At 36.4% G+C, this 26,563-nt stretch overlaps 1 protein-coding gene across 1 annotated transcript; it reads right to left on the reverse strand.

Moving 5' to 3' along the window:
• Positions 1-20,304: 20,304 nt before the first annotated feature.
• Positions 20,305-26,008, reverse strand: IQD13 (IQ-domain 13). Its single transcript, XM_090004589.1, has 5 exons — positions 25,873-26,008; positions 22,628-23,008; positions 22,212-22,430; positions 21,579-21,710; positions 20,305-21,248 (listed from the first exon to the last, which is right to left on the reverse strand). The coding sequence occupies exons 1-5, from the start codon at positions 25,960-25,962 to the stop codon at positions 20,577-20,579; spliced, it is 1,494 nt and encodes a 497-aa protein (XP_089860715.1). The 5' UTR covers positions 25,963-26,008; the 3' UTR covers positions 20,305-20,576.
• Positions 26,009-26,563: the final 555 nt, after the last annotated feature.

A 26,563-nucleotide genomic window follows, 5' to 3' on the forward strand; every position in this document is an offset into this window, starting at 1 on the left:
CAGATTCTTGGCGCAATATGAAGAAGACAGTTGAGTGGAGCATGCCATCTACTATGTGAGCAAAACCTTCATCGATTATGAGAAGAAATATTCTCAACTAGAGAAGACATGCCTAGATCTGGTTTGGATGTGTCAGAAATTGAAACATTACTTGTTAGCCTCATAAGTTAAGATTCTATCAAAGCTTAATCTTCTCAAGTATATTCTCGAACAACCCTTTCTCAATGGACGGATTGCCAAGTGACAAGTTGTTGATGCAGTATGACTTAGAGTATGTCTCTCAAAAGTCAATTAAAGGTCAGACCATCACCGACCAGGTAGCCGATTTTCCTTTGCCAGAGGATGTAAAAGCCGAGGATGATTTCCCTGATGAGCGCATCCATAATGTCCAGCAGTCTCCAGTTTGAAGTTCATTTTTTGATGGTTCCAAGAATATGGCTGGCATAAGAATCGAGATCTTATTGATCATGCCTGAGAAGAAGATGATTCCTTTTCCCCTCAAACTTGATTTTCAATGCACTCATAACATGACCGAGCATGAAGCTTTAATACAAGGTTTGAGAATTATGTAAGATTTCATTGTTAAGAGAGTGCACGCCTTTGGCGACTCACTGCTCATTATCAGCTATGTCAAAGCTGAATGGCAGGTGAAAGACCATAAGCTACTTTCTTATCATAAGATTGTTCTAGCTCTATTCGACAAATAACTGACGGTTTGGCCAGCCTAGGCTCTATTATGTCCTTCAAAGACAACGAATCATGTCATTCTTTTGAAATTGACAGACTCGATCAACCTGCCTTCATTCCAGTTATGCAAATCAACCAGGCAAAGCAAAAGATAAAGCCTTGGTACCAGATATCAAAAACTTCATTGAAACTGGTGAGCTTCCACTAGAATTGTCAAAGAGGGAGCAACGAACAATTTAACGCATGTCTGCTCGATATTTTCTTCTTGTCAATGTTCTTTACTGTCGTGGGTTCAATGTCGAGTATTCTAGATGCTTGAACGAAGAAAAAGCCAAGAAGGTTGTTCGAGAAGTGCACAAAGGCATTTGTGGTGGCCACATCGGTTATCAGACCCTTGTTAAGTAGATCATTCGAGCAGAGTACTATTGGAAAACTATGCAACAAGACTACTATCATTTTGTGAAGAAGTATGTCTAATTTCAGATACACGCACCTTTCATTCATGCACCAACCACATATTTAAAATCAATTGTATCTCCATGGCCTTTCACCATGTGGGCTTTCGATGTTGTAGGCCCAATTACTTTTTTTGCCTCCAATGGCCACAAATATTTTCTTGCCGCAATAGAGTACTTCACCAAATGGGTTGAGACTGTCACTTTGCATACAGTGGAAGGCCGACATATGGTCTCATTCATCCACAAGAATATCATCTGTCATTTTGGCATACCATATGATATCGTTTCAGATAATGACACTCATTTCAAGAATGAGAGAATGAAGATCTTTTGTTGGAAATTCAGGTTTCATCATCATTTTTCAGCTCTCTATTATCCTCAAGGGAACGGTCAGGCAAAAGCCACCAATAAAATCTTAATCCACATCTTGAAAAGGACCATGGAGACAGGTCGTGATTGGCACGAGAAAATCCATTATACGCTTTGGGCGTATCAACCCACTATTCACACCCCAACCAATGCTACTCCATCAGAGCTCATTTATGGAACCGAGGTGGTGCTACCTCTTTATGTTCAAAAGCTCACACTCAAGTTCGCATCACTTCTAGAGCTACCACTCAATCAGTATCAGCAATAGAGGTTGATACAGCTCGATCTACTCGACGAGAGAAGACTCAAGGCAGCATAGCACGCTCAATCTTATCGTCAGAGGATAGCCAGGCAATATGCCAAGTCAGTCATCGAAAAAAGATTTTGAGTTAATGATCTGGTCTTCAGATCATTAGCTCATCTTAAGCACCGCTCATATGGCAAATGATCACCGAATTGGGAGGGTCCCTACGTAGTAAAGGAAGCATTACCACGCAATTCATATCGTTTAATTAATGCAGATGGGGTAGAATTATCTGATCCTATCAATGCTCGACATTTGAAGAAATTCTATGCTTAGAATGCGGGTTCTATCTTTTGTACTCTTCAATGAATTTCCATCAATGATTAATTATTCTTTCCTTCAATATTCTCCTCCCAGACTACACTGGGGCATCTTTTGTTATGAAAACTTGTCTTTTATTTCAAATACTCTGTATGTAGGCAGGATCAAGTAAATCTTTTCATTATCAAGCAAAGTATTTTATCAAGCATTGTCATTTATTTACCTAATCGGCATGCATTCACATTGATCAACACTCGTTTGTATCGATCGACACCAATTTGTCTTGATCTGAATTCTTTCACATTGATCGACATTCATTTGTATCGATTTGCATCATTTTGCATCGATTCATTTCCCATTCAGGATAAGGGATAAATCCTGAGACCCCGACAATCATTTATGACAATTTCTCATGAAAACGAGTTAAAAAATTTCCCCTCACAACCTTCAAGCACCTTCAGAGCGTCGGTTTGCTTTTTTCAAAATTCAGTGTTTGTGCTGGTACTTTTTCACAATCTAGCGTTCATGATGGTACTTTTTCCAAAACTCAGTGTTCGTGATGGTACCTTTTCAAAATTCAATATTTATACTGGTATGTTATCAAAATCCAATGCTCGTACTGGTTTCTCTTTCAGATCCAATCCACATAATGATTTTGCATCAAGATCCAGGCTCAATGCCAATTTTCAGACCTTCGGGTCAATCATTTTGTCAGGCAGACCTCTGAGTCGCCCATATTTACCAATTACACCTCTAGGTTAATCAATTTTGTTAGGTAGACGTCTGGGTCAACCAATTTTATCAAGTAACCTTCGAGTTACCAATTTTATCAAAATCAATCATTTTCTGACCCACAGGTCATTTTCGCTAATCATGGTCTTCCAAGATCCGACCTTCGTGTCGAACTCGTCTGCCAATTGGTTCAATATCAAATATCAATCATTTTTCTTGCGAATGACCCTTTTTCCAGGGAGAGTTCGAGGGAGCTTATTCCTTTCACATGCAATTAATTTTTGTTCACTGAACGCCTTTTTAGGGAGAGTTTGAAGGGACTCGCGCTTCACGAACAGTTTATAAAACAAATTTTTATTGTCACACAAGGAACCCTTCTTCTAGGGAGAGCTTCGACGGAAGTTCATTCTCCTTGTGACCCCCCCAATATCTTTTGTTAGGCCACTCCATCATCGAGGACCCGCTTTTTCAGGGAGAGTATGATGAACTCGCTCCTCTATGGCAATTCATCGACCTTATCCAATCGGCCACCTTTCCATAAGAGAAGCCTAAAGTTAGGGAGTTTTGACAAAACTTAATTTTTCTTCAAAAGTTCATTTTGCAAACACCTCCTCTTCAGGGAAGAGATAATTATTTTTTATTATCCGTTCAGGTAAGATTCAAGTCTGAGTATCTTCTTTGGGGAAAGGAGAGGAGAATTTAGTCACGAATATGTCAATCAGATGTCAAGCGATTTCTTTTACCAAGGATTTCAAGAATATTTTGCCAATTTGTCATAAAAAAATAGTTGTTGATCACAAACTTTTATAGCACAAAGATTTACCTCAAATTACCTTCAGTATTCTCTTTAAAAGGACAAAACTCTAGCAAAGAAAGAATGAAATTTAAAGTTTTTCTGTTGGTCAACCAAAAGAATGAAAAAAGATCTTCGATATGATCCGTAAAGAAAAATTCAATGATGTTGAAAAGCCATAAGTGAATTGATATTGATCATAGCTATGATACATTTTTAAAGATCATTCTTCTGGTAATAAGGCAGTGGAATTATATCCCGTGCGATAAAAAGAATTCACTCAATTTCAATATTTCTTCAATCAATCGAGCTGCATTAACTATCTGCAAAAGGGATCTTTCAATCATTGTCAAGTTGAAGACTGATGGATGAGTTGGACCCCTAGAGCCAAAGAAGACTCAGATCATTTTCAAGTTGAAGGAGTATGTGACGTGTCCTCCCAAAGAAAGTTTAAACCATCGCCAAGTTGAAGGCTGATGCGATAAATCTCCCCACAACCCCTAAAAGATATTCAATTTATGTTATCATCAAGAGATTTTAATTCAAGAGACCATACTATTAATTCAATTCTTGGGACTAAAGAAGACTCAAATCATCTCCAAGTTAAAGAAGCATGTGACGTGTCCTTCCAGAGAAAATCAGAACACCACCGAGTTGAAGGTTGATGTGATGAAATTCTTGCCAAATCCCAAGAGAGCTCACTTTTCATGTCTTAAAAGAGTGTAAAAGATCATTAAGAGATTTCTCAATAAAAGAGACAATATTATCAATATAATTCCTGGGATCAAAGAAAGCTCCGATCATCTCTGAGTTGAAGGAGGATGTGATGTGTTCTTCTAGGGAAAATCATAACATAGTTGAGTTGAAGGCTGATGTGATGAAATTCTTGACAAACCCCGAGAAAGCTCAATCCCCATGTCTCAAAAGAGTGCAAAAAAATCATCATGGGAAGACCCCGGATATCAAACTGCCAAAACTGCTAAGAATTATCTTTATTCATGTAAAATTCTTTTATCAATATCCTTTCATAAATCGCTTTTACGATACAGAGAACAAGTTTTCTTTCTTTTCATATCAAGGAAATGGATAACTTTCTTGAAGAAACTCAACATCAACAATTTGATTTCGATTCTATATTCTATGAAGTTAGCCTAATTGGAGGTAATACTCTAGGTAGAAGAGAGAATAATTTTCGTACAAATGTGTTTATTTTCAATCATTTGCGAATCAACTATAATTTTTATCATATTGACAATCTTTTTAAGTTATCCCAACATAAAGTGAGAGCTTGATGCCCATTTTGATATATCCTAGCATTGTTGTTCTCCCTCTTTAGGACTTGATAACACAAGTTTTCAAGGTCCTTCCCTTATGTTTTTAATCTGAGCACCTGAGCTCTCAGATTCACACTTCCCTTGGTTCCCTACTGTCTCGCCATTGACAGTTCATTTTTGTTTTCGGTTTGAGGTCGAGCCAACATCTATTTTATTCAGCAAAAGGTCATTTCAAAAGCTATTTAGTCCCAACAATGAGACACCCAAGATCAATCCCTTTTCAAAGCTTTAGTGAACCCCGTTCTCTTCCTTTTGTAAACCCCTCTCAGATTTATTATGCGAAATTCGAAGGTTCCATCATAGTTTCTTCTTTCATGGATTCTGTTTTTTCGTTCAGGTTAAGAGTCAATCCTGAACCTCGTTCTTCCACGAGGTATTTTTCCCCTTTCAGGATAAGGGTTAAACCTGAAACATTTTCGTAAAAAAGTCATCTATCAAAAGCTATTTATTCTCAGTCATGAGGCACCCAAGATCAACTCCCTTTTCCAAAGCTTTTAGGGAATCCCATTTCATTGCCTTCTTTGCAACCCTTCATTGTATGAGGTATTTTTTGTGGTTTTCTCAATCTATTCTCTCGAAGACTCCATTCAAGCCTTCCCATTCAGGTATGGGTCAAGCCTGAGCCTCATTTTGATGAGGTGAATTTTCTTCTCCATTCTCCATTTCATATCTACCACTATCATCTGAATAAATTCTTTTCATACCCAGTCAGATTTTTCTAACTGAGGCATTTTTATAGCCCAAATTTGGTGTGTTTTTCTTTGCCACTAAGCTCGACTTTCAACTGACTTAGTAGCAAAGAGGGGCATCTGTAAATACCCCAAATTTTCCACCTTCGCTCACAAACCCTTTCCTCTTGCTACTGAGATCTGCTTTTTAAATCCTTAAGGGAACCGGTTGGTCGCCATCTGAGTTAGGGCTATTCAGAGCCCAGATTTTATCCCAAATTCAAATATTTTAAAATTCAATCTCCATTTCAGTTATCAATTTTCATCTCTGAGTAGGAATGTTCATATCTTTATTTCTCCCAGGGGCCCGAGACTTCAAATCCCTCATCCAGGGTTTGCATTTTGCCTTATTTCATACCATTTCATATCATTTTGTATCACTTCATTGTATTTCATGTCATTGCATGTCATTCTCGCGATTCAACACTCTTGTTTTTCAAAATCTTCAATCCAGATTTGAGTTTTAAAACCCTCTTTCGAAATCAAACTAAAAAACCTGAGTTTTAGATAGATATTTGTCATTTGTCAACCCCTAGGATCTTATATAACTTTATTTCAAAATATTTTCCTTAAAAACAATCTAGATTCATTTTAAACTCAAATTTTAACTAATCTCAATTCTCGGATGGGACCCATCTAGGTGGTGTCGCTTCTGGATCACTTTCTTCATTTCTCAAATTTTAGTTATCTTAGAGTTTTAGTTGATTTAGGACTCTATCTTTTTACTTTTTAAACCTTTTTCAAAGTTTTATTTTGGTTTTAAATTAGAGGTAACCTTACCTCTTCTCCATTTCTTTCATTTTGGCCAAAATTTTAGAGTTTTAGTCAGACTAGGACTCTATCACAGAGTTTCAGTCAGATTAGGACTTTATCTTTTATTTTTATTTTTACCTGTTTTCAAGAAAATCCTTTAAAATCTTTCAAAAGAAATCAAAATCCTAGAGTTTCAGTTGGACTAGGACTCTATTATAGAGTTTCAGTCAGATTAGGACTCTACCTTCCACTTTTATTTTTATCGGTTTTCAAGAAAATCTTTCGAAAGAAGTCAAAATTTTAGAATTTTAGTCGAATTAGGACTCTGTTTCAGAGTTTTAGTTGGATTAGGACTCTAACTCTGACTTCTTTTTTGAGAAAATCTTTCAAAAAACTTCTTTATTTATCTTTTAAAAAATCAAATTTCAAAATTTTAGGACTCTACCCCCGAGTTTAAGTCGGTTCAGAACTCTACTCTGATTTATTTTTTACTTTTATTTCACTTGTTTTTCAGAAATATACCCAATTCTCAGAGTTCCAGTTGATTTAGAACTTTATTTTAGAGTTTTAGTTAATTAGGACTCTAACCTTGATTTCATCTTTTTTTTTTTTTCGCCAATCTCTGAGAAGATCTTTTAAAAACTCTTTGTTTGTCTTTCAAAACCCAAATTTCAGAGTTTCAAAATTTTAGGACTCTAGTCAGGAGTTTCAGTTGGTTTAAAACTCTAATTTTCTCGATTTTATTCTTTGCTTTTATTTTCATCTGTTTAAAAAACTCTTTTTAACCTTTATTCTAATCTTTTCAAAAACTCAAATGTGGGGCTCATCAAAAACTCAAATGTGGGGCCCATACACCTAGCTCCACATTTGAGAGACTTTCAATTAATCTAGGACTCTAGTTGATTTAGAGATTTGATTTTTTATCTTTTGTTTCAAACTCCTTTTGAAAACCTTGTTTTTAACACGTTTTTTTTAATTTTTAAAATCATTTTTTAGAACTCAAATGGGGCCCACAGTAGGTGGCACCATATTTGAAAGAGTCTAGGTTAGTTCAAGTTTAGTTAGTGTCCTAATTGAAGTAAAAGTTCAAAACATTCATAATCGATTTGAAAACATAACCTTTATTTCCACCTTTTAAAACATTATTTTTAAAAATTAAAATTAGGGCTTTTAAAATCAAATGTGGGCCCACAGTAGGTGGCGCCATATTTGAACTTATTTTAGGCTAACTAGGATTCAATTAGGCTAATTAGGTAGTGTCTTGTTAGGTTAGAACTCCAAGAAAAATCGCCCCCTCCCCCCATGTGAGTCATCCTAATTAATTAAGCAGAGTTTCTAAAAAGCAAAACTCTTAAATAAGAGTTTCACAAAAACTATAAAAAGGGGCTGTAAGAGGGTCGACCTCCTCATCTCTCCTCTTCTTTTTCTTGCTCCATTGAAATAACCTAGATTATCATTTTCTATGTTTATGCCAAAAAAAAGATGAGATTCAATCTCTCTATGGATTGAATCCCTCTTTCAAAGGCCAAATCAAATTTCTAACCATGTTTTCCTTAATTTTTTTATTTTATTTTATCATATTCATGTTTTTTTTACTTATTCAAGTATCAAATCAAAATTTGTTATGTTATTTACAAGTTTTTTTATGATTTTTCATATTTAGATTAGGGTATTTCATGTATTTTATCGGTAATATACGTATCTTGATTCTGGCCACATAGAAAAAATATTATTTCATGTGTGTTTTTCTCTTAATAAAATCTGATTTTTTAAGGGTTGAATCATATATTTCTAAGTGAATTTCAATAAAAAATTTGGATTATTTTGAGTTCTGTAACTTTGCTAAAAAAATAAAAAACCAAACTCTGATTCTTATATCGTGAAAATGCTATATGGAATCAAGGATAGATTGCCAAGGTGATATCTCCCTCATCGAAGATCCAATCGATGATCCGTAAAAAGCAGTGTGTTTGTCAAAATGTCTAGTATATTTTGTGAAAGTTTCAGATTTTTATATGGTCATTTGATATTTTTACTTTGTCAGAAATTAGAATCTGTTTCTCAGAGATCGTTATGCATTGTTTAAGCCTTGGTTCAACTTACGAGGATCGTATCTCCCTAACTGAAGATCGTTTTCCCAATCTGTAAGAAGCCACGAATTTAGCAGAATGTCTAGTTTTATAAGTGTAATTTTTGTAAATTTTGAATTCTGCCTGCTATTTTTATTTCAACTAAAATTATAACTGCCTTTTCTAGATCCGTTACGCGTTCGCCAGAATCAAGCATATATTGCTGGAATGATATCTCCCTAACCAGAGACGATTTTTTTGATCTGTAAAATGTATTATTTTTGTTCAGATGTCTAATTTCTTTATGTAAAATTTTATAGTTTTTCATTACTATTTTGTGCCTAATTCGGGTCTGACACTGTGACAGGTACGTGCCCGCGGGTAAAATCATATGTTATTAATTTTTCATATCAAAATAATGACATATATATATATATATTTTATTTCATTTTAATTTTAGGGTTATTATAAGTATACATGTCAATTTTCATAGATTTTGGAATTTATTTGATGTATTATTTAGTTAAATCATGAACACAGAATACCCACAGAGTCCTGATTCAACCGAAACATGGACAAAATTTGTTTTTTTTATAATATTTCAATCTTTTTATGAAAAGTTTGATATTTTTAGGGTTTGAACATGTTCATAATCATATTAGGGTTCCCTTCACCAGATTTTGCATCGTTTTGAATTTGTTTGATCCCCGAATTAGACAAATTACCAAAATATTTTTTGAAAAACCATAATTTCAACACTGTTTTGCAATAAAGGTCAATTTTTAAGGGTATTTGGCCATTTTCCCCAAAATTCTGAATTTTATAGTATTTTATTTTTATTATTTATTCAATTCTGCATTATTTTTTATTATGTTTATTTCAGGAAAGCATAGAAAAATGCTTATAGCCAGATAAATCCCTCAATTCCAGATAATATTGGATAAATATAGAAGAGCTAACATTTGTCCACTAACAAGTTTGATAATTTTGTAGGAACACTCAATATTGTATTTTTTTATTTCTTTTTTCTCTTTTTTAATCTATTATTGATGTAAATTGTAAATTTGGAATAAGAAGTTACTTTTCTGCTTAGAATAGGGTTGCATTGCATATAGTTTATTTTTAATAATGTCAATGTGTGATGAATAATGATTCATGCATATTCAAATTCACAATGGTCTACACGAATGACACATGCACTTGCTTCTAAGGAGTTAATAAACTCACTTGAGTTCGTATTTGTGGCCATAGTCAGAATACGAATAATATCCAGACTTATCATCATCTTTTAAGCCACAAACACCTACACTCTTAGGCATTTTCAGAAATCATTGCATATTTTCAAAACGTTTCTAACTATTTTCTCTTTTTAGAACCAAATGAGATATATTCAATATGTATTCATGGTCATAGTGAGGAATATATAGCGAATTTATTTTATTTAACTACTATAATGTACAAAAATCCTTTTTATCAGTGATTTTCATTAAAGTTCTTCAAAAAATATTTTTCTCAAATTTCATTCATTCATTTAGGTTTAGACTGCATCATGAAAGGATTTCATAGGGCCACACTCCCATCTTTGTTGAGTTATTTTACAAATTCATCTCAGAAAAATCGATTCTTTCCAAGTTATCCTGATTTTTCTTAAAAATCGATTTTCTCAAAACCCTTGGTTTTTAAAAAAATTTCCAAAGCTCTTTTAAGTTTAGTTCACGATTTTCCAAGTTTGCTTTTCTTCAGAAATGTTTTCCAAGCTTCAATATTTCCCAAGTTCTCCTCAAAATCGATTTTCTCAAAACCTCAAGATTTCTTCAAAAATCAATTTTTCTTTTCTTCAAAAGTATTTTCCCATGTGATTTACGATTTTCAAAGTATCTTCCTTTTCCAAGTATTTCCCAATATTTGAAGCATATATTATGTTTTTCGTCAAAAATTTTGTAAGTCATAGCAAATGCCTAATTCTTTGTGCATTTAGGAATAAAACATTGATTTAGACAAGTTGAGCAAAGCAAAACATTAGATTGATCCTTGGTTCGATTACCTCGGGTTATGGTGTCAGAAACAGTTGAATCTCGTACCGACAGGAGAGTCTCATTCCTCATAATTTTCCCGCATTTTAAAACAGAGACGAGTTATTTTCAAAATCTTTTTCAAAGGTCAGTTTGACTTGCAAAAGTAAAATTTTGCGATAATAATAAATATGTAAGCCTTTTCTGTTTGGGCTTATGGGGGCCTGAATCGTGAAAAATGACTTATGTGCTTTTTGTTACGAGTTAGTTGTAGTGTGTTCTTTAATTTGCATGTTATTATGAATATTCTATTTAGGTCTGATATGATTTGAGAACTAAAAAGTCAAGATATAAATTGAGGGTGAGGTCGCTTTGCTCGGTAAGGGTTTATGGGAGCTCTTATTGGGAAAGTTGGGTTTATGGATTTAATTATGTTTTTATATTTTTTCTAAACTTTTCATAAATTTAATTTTGAATCATATTAGATCTGATATAAATGTTTATGATAGATATAAAGGTGAATTTGATTGCTATGATTATTATGTAGGAATGCCCTGTTTCTGAGGAAAAGACTCCTACATGTATTGTAATTGAGATTTGTGAATCTATTCAATTATGACAGTTTAATTAGGTCATTTTATGATAAACTAATTATGAGCATGTTTGTAAGTGAAAAGCATGTGAAAGATGAATATGAACATATTGATTTTATTGTATATTGGCCATATGTGCGGATTCAGAATGATATATATTTGTGATATTATTGCATGCTTATTCCTGTATATTGGAAATGTTATGATATTGCATGAATAAATTGCTAAATAGCATATTGACATGATTCTTAGTTATGAGAATGCATGTTATACTTTGAGATACAATATTTGTTAAAATGCATGCATGATTGAGAGAAATTCCACAGGGTTGCATGGGCACTTGGTGTGCTTGATAAATTAAGAAATTATGGTTCCAAAAGAAAGAACAATGAGATAACAATGCACTAGCCTATATAGTAGATGCATTTACCTATGACCTAATTAATAAGATAACCCTGAGTAGGATTTCAGGTATGCCTTTACTGAGGTATGCTGAACCAGAATGATCCTTAGTCTACCTTAAAGAGGGTAGGTGATATTAAACTCTCTGGGTCTTTCTTTTTTATTATGCTGTGAGTGACAATGCCTCGATGGTCTCTCAGCCCAAAGAATTTAGGGGTACCAGGACTGTTTTTTATATCCTAGGTAGGCATGTCTTTGGTACTTTTGCAGAAGTGAGTGATCATGATCATTATTGTGACACAAGTCATGCCCCCAAGTAGATTTCTCTCAGAGCAAGCCGCTACCTTTCATGGTCTGACTGCATTCTTGGAAAATACGACTCAGTAGCTACTTAGGAAAACTAAAATACATATCATAACAAACACCCGGATAGTCTAGGCTATTTTGTGTTGGTCTTACACATACCCGATAGGCATTTTATAATCAAGTGGAACATAAAATACTTGTTCACTTTACTTTATTGTACTTTTATTTATGTTCATGTGATTATGGGGATTCATGCATATTAATAGATCTTGATTTCATTTGGAATAATGTTATAGATGTTTGGAATTGTTATATCATATTTATGCATGTTTTTCTTTCTTGAATCATGAATCATGAATGCATGAAGATCTTATGAAATCACGTATCTGCCTTTTTGATAGTTAATGTCGTTCTTTAGTTATTTATGCATATTATGTATCGTATCTTGTATTAGTTGTGTGAATTTTACTGAGACTTTTAAAAGTCTTATGCTTTTGAAATAAAATATTTTCAGGTAATATGTGATCTGTGGAGCGAGTGCAGGATTTTGGAGGGGGATGTGAGGACTGATGATTTCGATGATCCCAAAGACTACTTGTCTTATTTTAATTTCAACAATTATTGATTGTTTCATTGACTATTTATTTGAATAATTACCTTAATGGTTCAATACTTAAATGAGACTATTTCATGTTCAATTGATTTCTCTTATTGGTATGAATTGGAAATGTTTTAAAATGTAATATGTCTGAGAGATTTAACAAAAAATCCAGTTTATTAAATTGATTTTCAAAATCAATATTTTTCATTGTATTTGCTCACACAAGTAATAACTTAAGGATTTTGTCATGTGTACACTTTATTCTCGAATTTTGTTCTACGAAAGTATTAAATGCCAATGCATACATAGATCGACTCCTTAACACTTATTTTGATTAAGGCAATGCCAATGATGAAAGACTTAGTTCTTTTATGTAATGATTCAATCAAATTTGTTGACGGTGGTTCTGTACTAAATCTAGTACTAGGAGGCTAAGACATGCTCGCGCTCAGGCGGGCCGTCTAGTACTTGGTACGGTTGAGACGTGTTCGTTGGTGAGACAATTACATTATTACATTTTGAAAAAGAAAAAGAGAAACATCAATTGGAGAAACACATATATACAAAACAAAATAGGGAGGGGGCTCGACCCCTCCCTGGCGAAAAAAGGCAAAAACAAAAAATAGGGGAGGGAGCCGAGCCCCTCCCGAGCATCCCGTAAGACAGGGAGGGAGCTCAGCCCCTCCCTGGCAGAAAAAAGGGGAGGGGTCCGAGCCCCTTCCGGGCATTCTGTAAGACAAGGAGGGGGCTCGACCCCTCCCTGGCAAAAAAAAGGCAAAAAAAGGGAGGGGGACGAGTCCCTCCCGCGACTCTCGTAAGTCAGGGAGGGGGCTCGACCCCTCCCTGACAAAAAAAAAGAAAAAAAAGGGAGGGGGCCGAGCCCCTTCCGCGACTCCTGTAACACAGGGAGGAGGCTCAACCCCTCCTTGACGAAAAAAACATAGGGAGGGGGCCGAGCCCCTCCCGCGACTCCCGTAACACAGGCAGGGGGGTCATCGACTCCTTTTCGGCAAAAAAATTAATGGTCAGTCTGAGCATCGGGCGTCGGTGAAGGGGGAGGTCAGTGGAAAAAGACAGGGGAGTCGGAGGTTACCTGAGCGTCGGGCATCGGCGAAGGGGGAGGTCAACAGAAAGAGTGGGGGAGGTCAGTGAAGGGGGAGCGTCGAGCGACGGTCAAGGGGCGATGGGTCGGAGGGAGACGAGCGACAGATTGAGGGGCCACAGGAGGCAGGCCAGAGGCGGGCCGGGGGCGACGGGAGGCGGGCCGAGGGGCGACAGAAGGCTGGTCGGGGGGTGACGGGAGGCGGGCCGGGGGGAAATGGGAGGCGGGTAGGGAAGCAACGGGAGGCGAGTTGGGGGTAGACGGGAGGCGGGTCAAGGGTAGATGGGAGGCAGGCCGGGGAAACGCGGCAGAGACAAAACAAAAAAGAGAAAGAAATGAGAAAAAGTAGGGATTTATGGGAAAATTAGCGACGGATTCGCGACGACCAAATTCCGTCGCTAAGTCGTCGCTATTTGGTGATGACTTAGCGTCACAATAGTTCTGCCGCTGATCCATCGCTAAATTACAACAGATATGGCGAAAGAATAAAATCCATCACTAATCCGTCGCAACGTAGCGATGGATTATCGACAAAATATTTTCTGTCGCTAAAATCACAAATAAATGATATTTTAGCGACAAATATCTTTCTCTCGCTACTCCGTTGCCAATTTGAGACGGATTTTGTCCATCGCAAATGTCCGTCGCTAATTAGCATTTTTCTTGTAGTGCAAGATGTTAAAAAAAATCCTGAAATTTTTGAGTTAAAATCTATCGGGCCGTTATAACAATCCCCAATCCTTGAAGTTGGTGCTTTTGCAAATCCCTCCATTTTTTACAAAGATGGGCATCAAGTCAGTCCAAAATAATGGGATAAGTTCAATGAAGTTTTCATGAGAACATCCCTGGGTGATAAACATAGAAAGGAATTTGTTAAAGAACTTCCCATGCATTGAAAAGCATGTGTGTCCCTTGTTTCAAAGCTAACTATTCTTGCAAGGACAACAAATAGTACAAATTTTTCTCTTTTTTTTTCAAGTAACATTTAACTTCAAATTATTTGCTTGAGATTTTTTTTTGCAATAATAATTTCATTTTTTTAATAGGTGAATGGTGGACACTTTATGGTCATGAGGTTCCATCAATGAGAAGAATTGCCATAAGAATATTAAGCCAACCTTGTTGTTCATTTGGACATGAAAGAAACTGAATTACTTTTGAGGTGATTCAAACAAAAAAAAAGTGCACAAAACTAAATATGGATTGACTTAATTGATTTAGTTTCTGTCGACGACATTGAAAATATTGTGGATATTGAAGAAAGAAATTTACTTGATGATTCGCTTATGAAGCTTGAAGAGTATGGAATTAAATTCTACCTGGTTTGATTTATTCCCATCTGAACCACATGGAATATATGATTTTGGTGGATTTTCTTGATTGAACACACAAGACTTGTTCGGATCATCGAATCATTAGTTTTTTTTTTTGAACTATTCAATGAATAAGTGAAGATTAATAGATTATTAGATCTTTGAATTGGTTTCCTTGTAATTTGTTATTTTAGTTCCAGCTTTTTTATTGTTAAATGTGAAGACAAATTTTTTTGCCGATTATTCACTATTTTTTTTTTGTTATGGCGATTAATCATGATTTGCCGGAGGTTGACTGATTTTTTTTTGCCGATGAAGGCAACTTCCCAAGGATGAGTTTGGCTACTATGGTGGCCATGCAATATTTCTTTGATTTTCCATACTTCAAAGAAGCAGCCCATCTCAATTAGAGTACCATGTCATTGCAAATGCCACATCCAATCACTTCTCAAGGAATTGAGGGTCACTCCTAATATTATGTATGCAGCAATCAATGGGTTCTAACATGGGCTTTTGTAATAACAATGAAAAATAAATATTGGTCAAGTTATTACTGCTTTGAATTTATAGATGAGGAGGAAAAATTCAACAACGTGAATAAAAACTTTTCACAAGTTTGTCGGCATCCCATTTTGATTAGTGGTCATCACCACCACTACCACCATATATCAAGTCTGTGCCCCCAACTACGTGGACAAAGACATTATTATCATCAGCAGTGTTGGGAACCTGATTTTACGTGGTTAGGCAAGAGTTGCCTACGCCCACGATCATACTGAAATTTCTTATTCAATTGATAACCACACATCTACAAGAGACAGGTTTGCCTTATTTAAACAGGAGTTTATAAGTGTTACAAGGAGTCTACGATAGTTGTAATTTGATTCTACAATGAGTTTAGGGTAAAATTACAAAATTACCTTCTAAACTTATCCAAAAAATTCACCCATGAGCTAACGTCTCTAAACCCCCACCTTAAAGGTAGGGGGCCGACCCTCCCTCCCGTAACTCCCATCAACTTACTGTGAAGTTGGATCCACGAAAATTAAGGATTTATATTCAGGTAGAAAACAAGCTCCATACTCCTCCAACAATCTCCTAGTTGGAGAATGATTTCCTTTTAATAACCACGTTTGTAACTTTTCTCCTCAAGTAGTTTAGAATCTCAGTGCGACACCTCCAATTATTATCTATGAAGGCCAAGATAAGCTTAGCATACCTTCAACTTCTCAATTATAACATCCTTGGTTAACATGACTGCAATTTTTTTGTTGGTATGGATTTTCTCAAAGATAAATCATCATTCTAGAAGAGAGCATATCAAATGATACCTTATGTTTATATGTTTTGTTTTGTAATGGAACGTTGAATTCTTTGCAAGATAAATTGCACTTTGACTATCACTATGCAATTTAATATCCGCTTGATGCTTACCCAATTCGAATATCAGGTTTCTAAGCCATATCATTTTCTTACATGCTTTTGCCACCGTAATATATGGAGCTTCTGTAGTGGACATGATAACTATCTTTTGAAGCTTTGAAGTACAACTAATTGTTGCACTATCTAAGGTCTATCAAGATCACTAGCAAATTTGAGTTTGCGTACCCTTGAAGCCTAATCTCTGAGCCTTCATACTAGAGTCTCATATTTGTTGTACCTCTCAAATATCTGAGAATCCATTTGACAGTTTCCACTGTGCCTTGCCTGGATTGTTCATAAATCGACTTGACGACTCCCATTGCATGCACAATATCCGACCTTGTACACACCATAGCATATATAAGACTTTCAACAACTGAAGCATATGGTACTTTCTTCATATAGACCTTCTCATCTGAAGTCTTTGCACACTGGTTTTTGTTGAACTTGAAGTGAGCAACCAACAAATTGCTAGAAGGTTTTGCCTTTTTCATGTTGAACCTCTGTAAGATTTCTCAATGTATTGGGCTTATGACCACTTCAGCTTCATGTTTGCTCTGTCCTTGCTTATTCTCATACAAAGAATTTGTTTGGCTAGACCCAAATCTTTCATTGCAAACTCCTTTGACAACTCTCTTTTAATGTTTTGTATTTATTTCATGCTTGATCCTGCAATAGACATATCATTTACATACAATAGTAGTATAATGAAAGAGTTATCAAATTTCTTAAAATATCAACTATGGTCAGCATTGCATCTACTATAACCATGCACAAACATAAATCTATCAAATTTAATATACCATTGTTTGGGAGCTTGCTTCAAACCATACCAATTCTTCTTAAGCCTATACACCAAGTTCTCATTTCTTGGGGCTGTAAAACCATGTGGCTGATGTACATAATTTTTTCCTCTAAATCTTCATGGAGGAATGCAATTTTTACATCTAGCTGCTCAAGATGTAAATCTTTCGAAGCCACCAAACTCAAGAAAAATCTATTTGTAGTTAGCTTGACAATAGGGAAAAAAATCTGAGTATAGTGTATACCTGCTTTTTGTTGAAAACCCTTTACCACCAATTTGACCTTATACCTCTTGGTGCCATCTTGTTCCTCTTTCAGCCTGTAGACTCAATTTGTGAAGAACTTTCTTTCCTTCAGGCACCTAGACCAAATCTCAGGTCTAATTTGATATCAAAGAGTTCATCTCCCTATCCAGGCACCTAGACCAATTTGTGGTGTTATCTACCTACAAAGCTTCTTCAAAACACTCTGGTTCACCATTGCCCGTCATCAGTAAAATGATGTAGGGATGAAGAATAATGACTAAGAGCTTCAATCATTCTAGAGGATCTCCTAGTAGCAATAGGTGTCTTTGGTTCTCTAGGTTCCGCCGTAATAGAGGCATTTGGTTCTGCAGGTGCCACATTAATTTATTTACCTTTTAAAACATTTTTTTCATTTATTTCTTCTAACTCTCTCTCTCTATATTTTTATTTTTTGTTGTTTTTCAAATTTGTATTTGTACATAATGTTTTCATTGAATATGACATCCTTGCTTCTAATGACTTTGTGATTCTCTTTATCCCAAAATCAATACCCAATAAATATACACTTCTTAGACTTAGACATTCAATTTCTTTCTATTTTCAGAATCAATATGAACATACGACATGCAACCAAAAGTCTTTAGGTATGATAGATTTACCTTATTTTCCATCCTATGTCTCCTCTAGCATTGCTCTATTTAGTGGAACTGAAAGCCTCCTATTTATCATTTATGCAACAATGTTTACCACATCTGTCCAAACCTATTTAGGCAACCCAGTGTGCTGCTTCATGTTCCTAGCACACTCTATATTGCAGTTCATGCTCTCGGCTACACGATTATGTTGTGGTGTCCTTGGAATCATCTTCTATTACCTGATTCTATGAGTAATATAGTATTCTTTGAACACTCTACTGCATTGCTCTCTTTCGTTGTTTGATCTCAGACACTTCAATTTCAAATATATTTTATTTTAAATCACAACTTTTCACTTTTTAAAGATATCAAACACATCTGATTTATTTTTCAAAAAATTTTTCCACAACTTTCATGTAACATCATCTATGAAGTTCACAAAGTAAGAAGAACCACCAAATGGGCATACCTAGGTTGGTCCAAAAACATCAGTATGGACCAACTCCAACCTATGTGAACATTGTGGGTCATCTCAACTTTGAGAAGCTTACTCTCTTCTGCTTTTCATAGATGCAGTCTTCACAAAACTCCAAATCCACTTGATTGAGCCCCGAGAGATTTCCCTTGGAATGCATGATCTTCATTCCCTTCTTGCTCATGTGTCCAAGTCTATAGTGCCATAAAGCTAAATCTGTAGCTGACTCTACAATTGAAATAGAACTCGTGGTGCCCTCATTCTGACTGTGGGCTAGTACCATAGCCCCTCTAGTGGTTTTTATGAATCACCTGCAAACACAATAACATAACCTACACTAGCAAGTTATCCCACATATGTGATACTTCTTTTTAGATTGGGCATATATCTCACATATGCAAGCTTCAGAATAAAACCATTGGATATATTTATCAAAACTTCTCATTTACCAACAATATTGTAAGGCTCTCTATCTCTAAGATAAAATGTCCAAAATTTTCTTAGACTTAATTCTTAAGAATGTCTTTCTGTGCAATAGCATGAAAAGAAGTGCCAAAGTCTACAACTCATGATTCAGAGAGTCCATTTAAAGACAAAATTAAGGCATTATTAGTAGAATCATCAGAAATATTTATCAAAGGGTTCACCTTCTGAGTGGTGCTCTTTGTCTAATTTTTATAAGCCCTGCAAAATTTCCTGATATGGCCCTTTTTGTCTCAATGCCGGCAACCATCTCCTTTGTCTTTGATAGATCTAGATTTGCTCCTTTTTTATTTTGATCTTTCATGAATTTTTGATATGTTCTGTGATCGACCCCTACTCTCCATATGTAGAGTTGTCTCTTATGCTTCTCGAGATGATTTTTTTCGGATATCCTCACTTAGCATAACACCTAATCATCATACTTAAGATTTGATGATCCTGAGAAGTTGCTCACGGTCATCACAATCCCGTTCCTGCTTTCTAATATGTAAGATAAGAACAATAATGCACGAATCTCATTATCACAGTTGATGCAGACCAAGTGATGGTATTGAACTCGTTAAGATGTTCGACAATACTTTACTTTGACCATATTCAAATTAAACAACTTTTTCATAAAAAACACCTTATTGGATGCCAACAACTTCTCATACATCTTGGCCAAAGTACTCATGAGACTTGTTGCCATCGTCTCCTTTGAAATAGTAAAGAAAATAGATGCCGTCAAAGAGAGGCATATCATTCTGAGGGCTTTTCGAACAAGGATCTCTCAGTCGTCATCGTTCATGTCATTGACTTTTCCTTCGAGCGACCGATAAAGATCCTTATGATAAAGGCAGTCCTTAATCTGCATCTTTCAGAGTTTGAAGTTCTTCTCGTTGAACTTCTCAATTCTCAGCTTTCTATCTTTCATCACTCTCACTTAAACCACAATCGAACTCTGATACCAGTTGTTGGAAATGACACACTGACAAATTGACAAACAAAAATTGAGAATCAAGAGAAGAAATCAAACAATACACTAGGAATAAAGATTTTACGTGGTTCGACAAGAGTTGCTTACGTCTATGATAGCACTGAATTTTTTTATTCAATTGAGATACCACACATATACAAGGGACTAATTTGCCTTCTTTAAATAGGAGCCTATGAGTATGACAAGGAGTATGCGAGAGTTGTATTTTGATTTTACAAGAAGTTTAGGGTAAAATTATAATACTACATTAATTTTATCCAAAATATTCGCTTCGGGGGTTAACACCCCCAAACCCTCACCTTACGGGCTAAGAGAGACCACCCTGCAACCCCCCCACCCCCACCCACCAACTTACCTTAAAGTTGGATCCATGAAAATTAGTGATTTATATCCAAGTAAGAAACAAGCTTCACACTCCTCCAACATGTAGTATTTCATGATCGAATATACAATAGAAAGCATATCAGAACGATGATATTAATTCAGTAATCTTGACAGTAATTATCCACCAATGGTCACAATAGTTCATGTAACACAACATCCACAGAGTTAAAAAGTATAGAAATATACAAACCACTTGTTATTTTCAAACCTCAAGCTTCTCCACACTCGCACTTCCTCTACCGTTGATCAAAGGGCAGCACATTCACCACTTGGTATCTTAGATCTAAAGAAAAATAAATAAATACCAAAGGATGAAAAACAAAGAAATCACACGATCATCTAAAAGGTTTTCTCCCAACTCCCACGGGCAAAGACATGGTTGAATCGATACTGAGAGCTCCTGGAGAGTGCATGCCCTTACTTGGCACAGACATCCTCCGGGAGTTTGGCTCCTTGATAGTGAAAATGGAACCCTTGTTCCAACTAAGTGAGCTAAATGGGCTCTTGGCTGAAGTGAACACGAGTCTCCGCTTGGTTGGCTCGAGGCCTCGGACCTTATCATTTGACTTGATTTGACCTCTCACCTTTGCCTTGGCCGAAATTGTAGGCACCATATAATTGGGACTAGAAAATGGTGGGCAGCTTGTCAAGCTCTCATCATCCCTCAATGGCGTGGTTGCAACAACTTTGTGATGCCTGTGCCAAGGTGAGACATTAACAGAGGATGGTTTAATTGGATTTCTTGTTTTAATGGCCAAGGGAGACCTTGAAGATCTTGGTGTGGACATATCCAAGATTGGCTCTAAAACGGCCGGCATACGCTTGGAGCTACTGCTTGTACTGGGTCGGACATCAATAGAGAATTTGGGTTTGCCAATGGTTGCTTGGTGTTCAGGTGCGGCTTGAGCCGAGAGCTGTCGCTCGATCCAGTTCCATCCCCATGGGAGCTTAGCTGATCTGAGTTCCATGATCAAGGCTTGAGCAGATTTTGGCATGCCTTTCCATACCTAACCAAAGTGAGGAAACAGTATAAACAACAAATTTTAAAGCCATGCAAATTACTGTAAAACGACCATGTCCTTGTTTGCATAACAAAGATGTGCCTATGGTATCCTTCCTTGGGGTGCGAATAGGTTATATATCTGGCGTGGATTAACATGGAGTCCTTACCAGGATTATAAGCCAACCTGCCCCAAGTGCCCATATATATATATATATATATATATATATATATATGAGTCCATACCCAGCTGAGCTGAATAGACCCAGATGCAGGACAAAGTATACCACACACCTTTCCTCTTTTTGCAATATTGAAGTTTGGCTTGACACAGTACCTGGTGAGAATACGCATAAGCAATGACTCTCTCTCTTTGGATGGTAGCTTCTACTTTGCGTTGCAGCCTTGCGTCAGTCTCCTCTTTTGTCAGAAGGCTATCATCCCAGTCTTCTTGGCCATTAGTTCCAGACTGAAACAGAAACTATTATTGACTCTCTTTTAATGAGTACATGCCGCTAAGGAACGTGTGAATAATGAAACTGTCAATAAAACTATGGCTTTAAATTTAATATATTTCAGTGCGTGTGTGTGTGTGTGTGTGTGAGAGAGAGAGAGAGAGAGAGAGAGAGAGAGAGAGAGAGAGAGAGAACAACTTTAGTTGTAAATTTGGATATGTTGAACTCAGAAAGTTGGGGTTCTCAAATGGTTGGACATGCCAATTGCCAAGCAAACCTGATAAGCATATGGTTTGGGATAAGAAAGCAACTTGAAGACCCCCCAACTGGGTCTAGTTGACCAGCATATATAGGAGATGCCTATCTTCTTGTTTCTTCCCCTTTCTTCCCTTTACGTGAAAAAAGTATTCCACAATGTATGCGTTTCATAAAACAAAATTCTCAAGTCTCTTGAGTTGGACATAATTTCTAAATTCCATGGACCAAACAAGCAGCCAAAAAATTGGGAGGCTCACCATCAGGAGGTCGTTGTCATTCTTTTGGAGTAGGGATTGGCGTTGGAGGAGGTTCTGGCTTTCGAGCATCTGCAATCGCCTGGCATTGATCTGGGTTTGAATCCTAACAAGTTGTTGCATATACCTCAGGGTGCTCGTCGTTTGGCGTTGCACATTTTGGCCCCTTAGCATGCTCTGCAGCCTTATGAGGCCCTTGATGGCACGGAAGCTTCTTCTTGCCTGTCACAATCAACACAGCCTTTAGGAACATGGTTGTACATAAAAATCTTCCAAGCTGGATCATGGTTGGACCTAGACATATCCAGACCTACAAAGCCAATAAAACAAGTGTCTTTTGTTTTCCATCAAATAGTTATGCAATGCTGGGGTCGCCATACTATTGTATTGCACAGAGAAAGCTAGTTATGGTATGATACCAGGTAGCCTCTCAAGGCTGTTTGGATCCTGACGGCCGCAGCATGTTCCCTTGAGGAGACGATATTGTAGTAAGAATTTGGTAGGAGCCGTGCACTCTCTTCAGCAACTATGTGGTGAAAATTTGGTTGGGGTTCCTGCTGCTCTTCAACATTTCTGACATAAGAATTTGGCTGGGGTGCCTTCTGCTCTTCAGCTATTTTGTAATTAACATTTGGTTGGGGTGCCTGAGCATGCTCTTCTATCTTGGCAGTGATGATAGTGGTACTTCTACGTCCTTCGCTGTCCGCTTCTTGCAGTATCTTCTCGATGGTGCTGGGTGCATGCCTTAGCCTTCCAAGCCTCCACCTCTTTTTGCCCTTTGTGCCTTTCTCAGGTGTGCCCTGCACAAACACCATTGATTCACTATGCATGCTCATATATACGAATTGCTAAACACATGCATTTGCACTAATTAAACTCATCAGTAAGGACCCAGCTAGTATAAACCTTTTCTTTGGATAATCCAAGGAAAATACCTTGGCTGGCCTCTGGTTAGTAAAACCCTTAAGGTCCCCCCTTGCCCACCGGAGAGTACACCCAACTTCGACCCGGTTTCGAACTTGTGACATCCTGTCAACTTTGGTGACATTCTCAAGTCGGCCTAGTATAAACTTAAAGGCTAGATCTCAGAAACTAGAAAAGACAAGTCGCGATTCATCAAAAGCTCGTTCGGGGTACTAAATTGCACACAGGAAGCCAAACCATATGTTTCTTGTGAAGGTCATGAGGGAGCACGAATTTAGGTGCTTGACTCAGCCTGACTCCAGTAATCGGACCGATTATACGTAATGATTTACATATATCTATTCCCCAAAAGCAAAATTTAACCTTAGGAACATGCTTAGGATGACCTGTTTACTATGTTTCATGTGCTACTAGAGTTTATTGATTATTCTACCATGATGTAATTGGCCTGTTTATCCTCATTTTCATTAATTGTGCCATCTTGAATATTGAATCTTATGACATGTTGGAGATGATTAAAGCTATAACATAGCAAATTAATGAAGTAAATGAATAATGTTAAACACAACTACACAATTAGGTATCCAACATTTGCTAGCTAGACCTATGCAAAGAAAGCGTACTACAACATCATATGGTTCCAAACCATAATAAATAGGGAAAATTCCATTTAGGGACAAATATTTTGCCCCTAATTCCAAATATGAACTTCACTTTTCTGAAATTTCAAATATGGGTATCACTTTTACTGACAATTGTCAAATAGTGACCATAGGTTGATCCATGATCTTTCAATTAAAACATCCTTTGAAATTGAAAATTTTTCATTGATGCCAATAAGCAAGAAAGGTCAAATATTTTAAACTTGTTGATTATGAAGGTTGTTGTTGTAATTTGACTTATGTTTTAACCTAGGTTAATGGACAATAATAAAGAGAGGCCCATGTTCAACAGTTTCCAGAAAACATAGGCCCATGTCAGGAAATTCAGAAATGTGAAGCTCATTTTTGGAATTAGGACAAAAGGTATGCCTCAAATAGAACCTTCCCTAAAAAATATTCCTTATATATATATATATATATATATATATATATATATATATATATATAGTGAGGCACAGCTAACAATGGAATGCCTGTGGCCATCCTAATGGACGGCCATAAAAAAAATGTGAAATGGGCAAAAAGGCGCTGTTTGAGTGTTTCCCCCTTTAGCAACAGTTTTTTACTGTCACTAAAGGTTCCAGCAAAACTGTGACCTTTAGTGGCGGTTAAACTAAAAATGCAAAAATGCACAAATAGTGTGTTGTAGCATTTTTTGTGATGTCCGTCCATCAAGCACCGATGGACAGCCAGCGCAATTGTGCTACCTGCACACCTAAAGGTTGCACAACTACCACTTTTCAATATATATATATATATATATATATATATATATATATATATATATATATATATATATGTGTGTGTGTGTGTGTGTGTGTTAGCATTGATTATATGTACAAAAATGTAACAAATTTTGTTTTTCATTGTTTTGCTTATTAGTAATTTTACCTCATGGATGTGATCTACATGCTCCATTTAGTGGGGATAATCAACATCTGAAATGCATGATTCTAATATCCTAAAAAGTTTTCTTTAATTAATGGACATAAATGCATCAAATTTTTTCAATTCAAACAAGCATGTTTTCCATTAACAAAACATGATCACACATTCTCTCTTTATATAAATATCACTTTTTAAGGGTATTTTAATCATTTTATTATGGTTGAATTTATCTAATGCTAAACACAACTAGTTTAATGTTAGATTCACCCTATATAAATATACATATATTAGTATCTTGAAAAAGAATTTGTCTTGTTAAAATCCTTCAAAGCCAATTTGAGCTCACACATAGTTAGCTTGTCATGAACTTGAGCTCAAGCTCGGTTTCAGCCTTATACATGAGGCAAACTTGAACAGGCCAGCTAAGCTCGGCTTGTTTACCAGCCCAATTTAAGGCTTCCAACGGATCACTGAGGGTTCAGATTTATTTGGTTGTGATCTATGTCATAGGGACTCGGCAAATTGGGTGTCGCACCCGTGTCGATTCGACGTGGCGCGGGTGCAGCACCCGGTGCGATCAACTTGACCCTGGGTGCGTTGACCGCACCCAGGGTCATTATGTCTAACTTTTGGAATATATATATATATATATATATATATATATATATATATATATATATATATATATATATATATATATATATATATATATATATATATATCCCAAGTTTTTTGAAAGTGCCGCATCCACACCCACACCCATGTGACATAGGTTGTGATTTGGTGGATGGAGCTCATAATTTTAGCTCTTAAACGCTATACAGTTGGTTTTCCACTGTATCCTAACATGAAAATACAGGATTCAAAACCATATTCACCATATATAGCTTCATGAATTAGATATTCTTGTATTCCTGTCTATCCGCATATTGAATCGGATTAGGGCCTAATTTCGAGGATCTCATGCACATGAACAAATTAGATCGTTATTAGCAAAGTAAAAGGAATTAGGGGCTGGCTATAGGTGAGACACACTTCCTTTCTTTTAATTTAAAGTCCAATATGCCTTTCCATTTTTTAGGCTTGGATTACTACTTAATTACAGAGCAGCAGTTTCCACCTAAGCCCCACATTTTTCTATTGCAAAACTAAAGGTGGCTGAAGGCTCGGTTAGATGTAGAAAAACGTACATTGAACACACTTTGAGTGGGAGGCTTCTCTCTGGAGCTAGGAATAAAGACCCTCTTTAACAGAGACAGCCAATTTCCTTTCTTCCCCATTTCTTAGCATCAGTTTTCTTCTCCTCCACCACAACCTGAGCAAGACCTGCAAAGGCAACAATCATCTATCAGTCCTTGGTTTTTGTATTGAGGTTAGATATTGTGGGCACATGTTTCTAATTAATTCAAGACCAGGCTTAACTAATTCTTGAATTCAATATGTATATAAGTGCGGTAACCAATTGTTTCTGCTCCTGAAAAGAGTAATGACCAAAGGTGAAAATTAATTAAGTAGGCGATGAATAGTGAATCTTTTCAAGGCGATTAATAAGTTTAGCTAATTCTTCTAATTCGCTAATGTACGTTTTGCTCATTACAAGAAGGGTTTCAGTTAATTCAGTTCAATTGGAATTAATTGTGCACTTTCAGATCTCAAAACAACTAATCAGGGACAAATTAAAAAGAGATGAGAAAAATGATTAAAATTTTAACTCACCTCAACTTCCAATCGTCGCATGAAATCGCAAACTGCCAAGAGCTTAGTAGCAGCCGACCAGTAACATCAATAAAAAAACACGCGACGAGAGAGAGAGAGAGAGAGAGAGAGAGAGAGAGAGAGAGAACTAACGAGTTTATATGCAACAAAAGTAGCTTCTTTTCT

The sequence above is a fragment of the Nuphar pumila genome, chromosome 4 (genome assembly GCF_984573655.1).
Source record: "Nuphar pumila chromosome 4, dmNupPumi1.hap1.1, whole genome shotgun sequence".
In the NCBI taxonomy this organism is placed as follows: Eukaryota; Viridiplantae; Streptophyta; class Magnoliopsida; order Nymphaeales; family Nymphaeaceae; genus Nuphar; species Nuphar pumila.